Source organism: Myotis nattereri, assembly GCF_964212035.1.
Source record: "Myotis nattereri genome assembly, chromosome: 15".
Taxonomy (NCBI): domain Eukaryota; kingdom Metazoa; phylum Chordata; class Mammalia; order Chiroptera; family Vespertilionidae; genus Myotis; species Myotis nattereri.
The window spans coordinates 29,070,883-29,079,324 of NC_138090.1; the positions used below are offsets into that span (position 1 = coordinate 29,070,883).

An 8,442-nucleotide genomic window follows, 5' to 3' on the forward strand; every position below is an offset into this window, starting at 1 on the left:
AATTTCTTTAAACCACAATTTGTCTCCATAAACAGCACTGGGAAGCTCAAACAGCAAGCAGGAAATTCTCGTTTCCCTCCACGTGGGTGCCTCCCCAGAGAAAGGGGATATTGCTCAGCTCCACCGGATCTGAATGGACCAGGTGGGGAAGCGGGCCGCCCACAAGCGGCAGGGTGCAAGAACCACGCTGTCTGTCACTGCGGAATTCCCAAGGTGATGTGTAAACGAATGAATGAGACGCACGTGGGTTTCGGACCTCAGCCTAGAACCGCAGCGATGGCCTGGGGATTCCAAATGGCCCGGGGTTTTGAATATGGCCGGGGGCTCGGGGATGAGGGATGGCCCGGGGTCCCCCCCACCCCACCCAGGCGGGTCCCGCGGTGATACTCACGCACGCAGAGGCAGGCCACGAGCTTGGCGGCCTCATCGGGCACCGGGCAGGTAGGGAAGAGCGGTTTGAGAAGGTAGGTGGCGAAGACCAGCGCCACGATGTACTGCGAGGAGGGTCGGATGATGAGCAGCTCGATCCAGAGCTTGAGGAAGGCGGGCAGCGAGCCGTAGACCTCGAGCATATAGGCATAGTCCCCGCCCGACTTGGAGATGGTGGTGCCCAGTTCGGCGTAACAGAGCGCGCCCACGATAGAGAAGACGCCGCAAACGGCCCAGATCACCAGCGCCAGCCCGGGCGAGCCCGCCTCCTTGAGCACACCAGTGGGTGTCACGAAGATGCCCGAGCCGATGATGGTGCCCACGATGATGGCCACGCCGTTGAGCAGCGTGATGTTGCGCTGCAGGGCCACACCCTCGCCCCCCGCGCCCCCCGCGCCCTCCGCGCGCTTCGCCGCCAGCATCCGCTCGCGGGCCTGCAGCTCCTCCTCCTCGGCGGCCGCCGCACGGGCCGACGACGAGCGCCGCTTGGGGCCCGCGCCCGCCATGCTGCTGCCGCGCCGCGGGTCGGGCAGACACGAGGTGCGCGCTGCGGACTGGAGAAGAGCCGCCCTCCCTCTCCGCCGCCGCCGCTTTTCTACTCCAGGCCCCGCCCTGTCTGCGCCTGGCCCCGTCCCGACCCCGCCCCCTCCCCGCCCCACCTCCCGCCCCCGTCCCCGGCCGCACCGCCTCTAATACCTGCCTTAAGCCGGCGCTGCCCCGCGCCGCTAGCACCGCCGCCCGCACACCAGGCCCCGCCTTCCCCTCCGCCCAGGTGCCATCGGCCGACCACTCCCGCCCCGTCCGCCCCGCCCGGCCCCGCCCCTCGCCCTCCGGGGGAGTTCCCGCTTTGTCCGGGCCTGGACCCCGCCGCCCACGTGGCCCAAACGCGACTCGGTGGTCGGGCGACCCACCTTTGCCCCGGGCTGGAAGCAGGCGGTCTTCGGGCGGGCCTGAGGCCGAAGCTAGGAAGGGTGGGCTTTAGGGGGACACTGGGGCTCAGAGGAGGCCTGCCTGCTCCCGCAGAGCGTCCAGGCCCGGTGGGGCGCGGGTTTCTGTCCCCGATGGGCTGCGGTAATAGAGTCCCCGCAGTCTGCTCATCCGGGACCCGGGAGGTATGAAGAGGATCGAAACGGCCCCTCCTGGGAGAAGCTCATGGTCCAGCTGGGGTTCGGGGTACTGAATCACTGGGCCGAGTGAGCAGAAGAAATTCCCATTTTGTCCCAACAGGAATCTCCGTGCCAAAGAACAGTGTTCAGGGCATACAATTTTGAAAAGCAGTGACACGAGTTTTGGGAAACCTGATATTTGCATAAGCTCAGTTAAATGAACAAAATGGGGGATTCCCGAAGAAGCACCCTGAAAACTGTACCCCAAATCTCGGTTGGAAATTCAACGAAGTTAAAGGCGGACTGCAGGTGAAGGGGCTTTATCCTGTTATTCTTGAAGAACGCAAGAGGCATCTTAGGTAAGAAGGGCTGCCAGATAGCCAGAGCGAGGTCAGAAGTCAAAGGGAGTGCAGGATGACCGGTCACTCCAGGCCTGGGAGCAAGAACGACGTACTTGCTGATTAAATTGACTGTGAACTGGAAAAGAACTTGAGTCCCTTCGGGGGGAGTTTAGCCAAGGCATGTCATTCTGGACCTTCCGCACCCTGATAGAGCCCCCCCCCCCCCCCCCCCGCCCCCGCAGCATGCCAGTTATTCATCTGCAGTGTTAGAGCCGAGTGAACTATTGACAGCGGGGGGGTCACACAACACAAATATTAACTTGCAAGATGTTGTCTAAATGGGTGGCTTGGGATAATAAAAAAAACAATTTCTTCATTCTTGTTCTTTCCACTGTTCCTTCAGAGGGTGCTGCTTGGCAGGAGGCGAGGTTGCAATGGCCAAGCAAACTTAGAGTCCTTATTGGGTACCAGGCACTGTGCTGAGCCCTTGGAATGCAAATTCTTGCTTAATAGAGTAGGTGCTATCATTAGAGCTATTTTGTAGATGAGGAAACAGACTTAGTGGAGTGATTTAATTTTGACCAGTACGTGAGCTGGAACTCCATCCTTCTATGTGTACTTTTAGTCATTCTGCCACCCTTCTTCCTGTGGCTTATTCACCTCCAGACTATTGTTAAATTTTTGTCATTTATAGCAGCTAAGATTTGAAAATCTCAGGATGGATTTTGGTTTCAAAAGGAAGGGCACCATTTGGCAAAGCTCTAAGGCCAGGTCCCAAGACCTCTGCCTGGCTTCATGCGGCTGACACCTGCAGGGGCCACTGCACTGGGCTCCAGTGAATGCCACCTCCAGCAACAGAGAGAAGCAATCAGTAATCACACATGGAAGTGGTAAGCTAAGGGCCCAGAAAGCCGGTCAGAAGGAACCAGGATGGCCCAATCCTGCTTTCCTGGAGTAAAAATTAACAGGGAAAGTGGAGAGAATGCATGTGCACCTTAAATGTTGGTCCCTGCGGGGTTCTTGGAAAGTTGCAGGAGATTTTAATAGCTGGAAGGGTGACAACATTCCAGAGTGTTTTTAAGGTCTCACAGGATCCCAAGATCCCACTGTTGATTGGTTTTTATATAACGTCCTAGATTTCCTTCTGCAAATTTGCTTTGATATATATCTGATTTTACTGATGCAAATTGAATCAAGTACTGAGAGCCTTGCCTGAAATCCAAGACTTAAAATCTTAGCAACGAGTGCCATCTACTGGACGAATCATTGAGGAGCTTTTTGTTCATATACTAGTCAGTAATTTATTGAAAATCATGTCATTCATTCTCACCGAGGCTAAAGGGGAAAATATCTTGAACATCTCTGTAGGGGGAAGTTTGAAAGTTTCCATCAAAAGCCTTAAAATCGTGTGTTCTGTCTAGCCAGTAATTTCACTTTTAGGAATTTCTCTAAGGAAGTAAAGGGTGTTCTGTGTTTTGGCTATGCACATGGTTGCTTATTACAACTTTAAAATAGTCAATAATGGATATAAGCCAAACGGATTTGGTTTGGTAAGTGTTGCTATATCCGCATGGTGAGATACAGTATGATCATTAAAAATCATCTTTGCTGGAAAACTATGTTCATGATAGATCATGAATGAAACAATGGGGTGTAACTCTCCAAGGCCCCACTTGGTGCTCTGGCTGAGCTGGGGCCCCCAGTGCATTTCTGAGACCTGGGAAGCTGCCGTTTTGTAGGAGCAAGCCGTTCCTCTTTCTCAGGTGTGACTTGGCCTTCTGGGAAGGAACGTTTCCTCTTGGAACAGGAAGGATTGGTTTTGGAGAAGCTGAACTGCCCTGGAGGAAAACGTCATGGCGCTCGGTCAGGCAGACCTGCATCTGCTGTAGGTTATAACCCCCTGAGGAAGCCTCTCTCCCTTTTGGAGTCTTAGAGGCTTTGGGGCCGCCTGAGGAGAAAAGAACCTGTCACAGGCCCTCCACTTGCCAGGAGACAGGTTGGAGGTTAGGCCAATGTAGTAGCTGCCCTTCAAGCTTTTTCTGCCCACTTTCTGAACTCTTTTTTTTTTTTTAATTTATTAAAAATAAATCATTTGATATATTTGTTTGTTTGTTTTGTTAATTTCCACCCCGGCATATTTTTCCATTGATTTTTAGAGACAGTGGAAGGGAGAGGGAGAGACAGAGAAAGAGAAACAGTGATGTGAGAGAGACAGATGGATTGGTTGCCTCGCACATGAGCCCCGACCAGGGCTGGGGATCAGATTGAGCCTGCAATCGAGGTACATGCCCTTAATCAGAATCGAACCCATGACCCTTCAGTTGGTAGGCCGACGCTCTATCCACTGAGCCAAACCAGCTAGGGCTGAACTCTCAACGGTTATCTCCAAACCTTCAGGGAACTTCAGTTTCCTGATGGCAAAACGTGGGCTATAGAAAATGGGGAGTGGGGAAAATGGTGAAGGTGGTCAAAAGGTACAAACTCCCAATTACAAGATAAATAAGCCCTGGGATATAATGTACAGCATGGTGACTATACTGTTGGCAATACTGTAGTGTATGTTGAAAGTTGCTAAGAGGGTATATCTTTTTTTTTTAAATATATATTTTATTGATTTTTTACAGAGAGGAAGGAAGAGGGATAGAGAGCCAGAAACATCGATGAGAGAGAAACATCGATCAGCTGCCTCCTGCATACCTCCTGTTGGGGATGTGCCTGCAACCAAGGTACATGCCCTCGACCGGAATCGAACCTGGGACCTTTCAGTCCGCAGGCCGACGCTCTATCCACTGAGTCAAACCGGTTTCGGCAAAGAGGGTATATCTTAAAAATTCTCATATCTTAAAATTTCTCATTACAAGCCCTGACTGGTTTGGCTCAGTGGATAGAGAGTCGGCCTGCAGACTGAAGGGTCCCGGGTTTGATTCTGGTCGAGGGCATGTACCTTGGTTGCGGGCACATCCCCAGGAGGGAGTGTGCAGGAGGCAGCTGATCGATGTTTCTCTCTCTCATTGATGTTCTAACTCTCTATCCCTTTCCCTTACTCTCTGTAAAAAATCAATAAAATATATATTTTTTAAAAAGTTCTCATTACAAGAAAAAAAAGGTAACTGTGAAGTGATAGATGGTAACTACACTTATTGTGATGATCATTTTGCAATATAAACAAATATGAAATCATTAGGTTGTACACCTTAAACTAATACCATGTTTTAAAAATGTTTTTATTGATTTTGAGAGAGAGAGGAAAGGAAAGGGATAGAGAGATAGAAACATTGATGAGAAAGGAACATCATCAATCAGCTGCCTCCTGCACGCATTCCTCCTGGGGATCAAGCCCACAAACTGGGCATGTGCCCTGACCAGGAATCAAACCTTCGACCTCTTGGTTCCTGGGTCAAAGCTCAACTGCTGAGCCACACTGGCTGGGCTAAACGAATACAATTTTATATGTCAATTATATCTCAATAAAACTGGGAGGAGAGGAAATGGGGAGGGGTTTTATGGCAGCAGTATAAACCATGGGCTTGGAGAGAGGTTTTCTGAGTTCTCACCTGGGTCCCACTGCACACCAGCTGGAGGAACTTGGGCAAATCCTACCCCTCTTTGGGCCCTGGTTTGCTTGTTTTGAATGGGAATAGTAGCACCTACTATAAATGAACTAGTATGTGAAAGCAGTTAGAACAGCATGTGTCACAAAAGAACTCAATGAATAGTAGCCACTAGTGGTAGTAATCTATATATATAAAAGCCAAGCAACTGGAACAACCAGTCACAGTGACGCGCACTGTGGCCGGCCAGCCAACCTCCCACAGCCCCTCCCCCTGGCCGGCCTGGCCTGGATCGGCCCCCATCAGCCCCCATCAGTGTGGGCTGGCCGGACCCCACCAGAGCATGAATTTGTGCACCTGGCCTCTAGTAGTGTCTATAAAATGGATACAGAATTGATTAAATATGTATCAAAATGGTAACAGCAGCCATCTTCAGGTGGAGGGGAGGTTACATACAGCTGGTCCTCCAATAACTTTGTTTCCTTATAGCACTGATGAGTTAAGGGACTTAAGTCTTGTTTATATCAACTAGCCTCAGATAAAACTGGGTTTGCTTCAAGTCACAGAACCTTTTGACAATGATGATAAGTGAGGACTTAATTGTAAGATGTTTTTCTTTTTATAGTTCCCTATTGTTTATAAAATTTCTATGAGTATATACGCCCTTTACATTGTTAATCTGAAAGGAAATTTACCCACAGAACACAAGAGCAGCCTCATGGTCTGTCTCCCCTTCCATTCGAGCTGCACATTATTTCCACGTTGGTCTGCAACTCTTCCTTAGGGAGAGTAGGACTCCACGGAAAATCTCCCTCCTGGTCATCTGGCTTCGTCTCTGACTGCTATTTGGGGGTGGGGGGGCGGGGGTGGGGGCAAACTCTGATGTTTTGGGCCTTGGGAAAGAAAAAAGTTTGGCCCCCTTGCCCAAGGAATGCTGAATAGCCCTAGAAGTCTTTAATCAGCAGAAGTGGATTGAGTTTCACAAATATTCCAAACAAAAGCCATCTCCACGTGTGTTTCACGGAAAGCAAGCCCGTTGTTTCTGTAGGTAAATAAAAGTTACAGAACACATTTAGAGTGATTTTATGCCTTGCAGCCAGACCCTTTGCTCTGATAGACAGTGTGATCACTTTATCTCACACAGACTAAAAGCCTTGCCTCTCACCCCATGTTACACTGGTCAACCTTGAAAATAAAATAGCTAGTTATTTTACCAGCAAAAACAAGTTTACTCGGGAATAACGAATGCAATTCAGGACATGCAAACTATGGCAAAACACAGGCAAGCCCACCGAACAAAGAAGGGGAACATTTTTTAATAGAGGAAAAGGAGGAAGTTGGATGGGGTGAGTATGAGCAAAAGTCCATTGGAGAAAACCAAGAGTTCAGGGTGGTGGTGGTTGCTTCTCATTAGCTGAGTATGGTGGTTTCTCATTGGCTGGGCTGTTGCTGGGCAAGAAGAAAATCTTCCTTCCTCCACCCTGTTTATGTGAAGTAAGCTTCTTGTCCCAGTTTGTAAAGTTAGTTGCGATGGGTGGTACATGTGTACGAGCTCCCCGTTCAGGGGACTCCACTTGCAGTGAGGTTTTTCTTTATTTTCTTTCACATACTCCTCAGTAACCCTGCTTTCACAGCTAACTCAGAATTGCACTTACTTAAATGCATGCAGAACGGCGAGTGGCCTGGCTTTAGAAGGAAGCTTGAGCAGTCGATGGTGTGTCAACCTGTGCTTCAGCTTCCACATCTGTGCAATGGGAAGTAATAGTACTTGCTTGAGGTTTAAATGAGATAAGGCTGATGCAGTACCCCACAGAGCACCAGAACAGAGAGGTTCACAGCTTGCCCTCTCCGACTGGGTTAACCTGTGTCATTGTTCTGTCTCCTTGTAAGCACCCACAATAGAGCAGCAAGGTGGTAGAGAGTTGGAAAGGGAGGAGAGTAGACAATTCTTTGCTGTTGCAGAATTAGTTTTCTTGATGCTCAAGGTTGTGGTTTTAACCCCCCTGCAGAATTCAAGAGTGATGGCCTGAGTATTTATAGCCCTATTAGATCTTTGAACTCATTCTTTTCCCCAGAAAGTATGTACCTGATAAATCACTGAAGTGGAAGCCTGTCCCCCGTGTCCCCATTGTGTGGCTGCCCTGCTAGGTTTGTTCTCAGCCATGTGGGAGAAATGTTTGTGTTCCTTTCACGTAGCAAGTGTCTTTTTTTTCTTCTGGAAATTTGTTTTTAAAAGCCATGCTTGTATTGTGCTCAGCTGTTCGTTTTTCCTGTCTGCATGCTTGAAAAGGTGGGACCGCCCTTAGCAAGATCCTAAATTAGGTTCTGTTTCCCAGCAGATGTTGGTGCATAGTTGAGGGTTGGGAGCAAGTGTTCCCAGAATGTGCCACCGTGGCATGCGAATTATTTCAAACTGCAATCAGTTAAAGCCCAACACACCGAAGCAGAATGTTTTTTACCGCCCCCTTTTCTTAAAGCCACTCAGATAGGAAAACCTGCTTCGGGAGGGGAACCTAGTCAGTCGCTCTAAGCGTTTTCGCCCCAGCGTTAGTCAGGAAACCTCCAAGCTTCCAAGTTGCCGAGCGAAAGTTTACCTGCCATGTGTGTTCAGCTCTCCCTCAGGTAGCTGTCAACTGCCCATTCTCACTCTTGAAATCTAAGACCACTTTCCTCCCTTTTCTCCATTGTCCAAAATTTCGTATATGCCCAATGTTGCCTCACTGTCTTTGGAATTTTCATGCTTATGTGAATTCCCTGTGTGCACGTATTAAAAATTTGATTTTCTCCTGTTAATCTGCTGTATGTTGTTTGACTCATTCAACCAGCCAGCAGAACTAAAGGGAACGTTTCCTCAGCCGCGGCAATTGGCCGAGCCTGGCTGGCTCCAGGGCCTGCTGATCCTGAGCGGTCATGGAAGTCTGCCGCTGAGGGGAGCGTTGCTTTCGTTTGCCTGGTCATCCCCTCTGGTCTTTTTCTGCAGGGTTCCATAGAAGTTAGAAGTGGGGAGAGTCCTTT

At 49.6% G+C, this 8,442-nt stretch overlaps 1 protein-coding gene across 1 annotated transcript in view; it reads right to left on the reverse strand.

The window, feature by feature from the left end:
- SLC7A5 (solute carrier family 7 member 5) overlaps positions 1-935 on the reverse strand; it is a gene marked incomplete at its 5' end in the record, with an annotated part of 37,546 nt that extends 36,611 nt beyond the window's left edge. The window contains one exon of the mRNA XM_081107857.1: positions 392-935. Coding sequence (XP_080963983.1) covers positions 392-935 — 544 coding nt within the window. The remainder of the gene's footprint in view (positions 1-391) is intronic.
- Between the last annotated feature and the right edge of the window lie 7,507 nt (positions 936-8,442).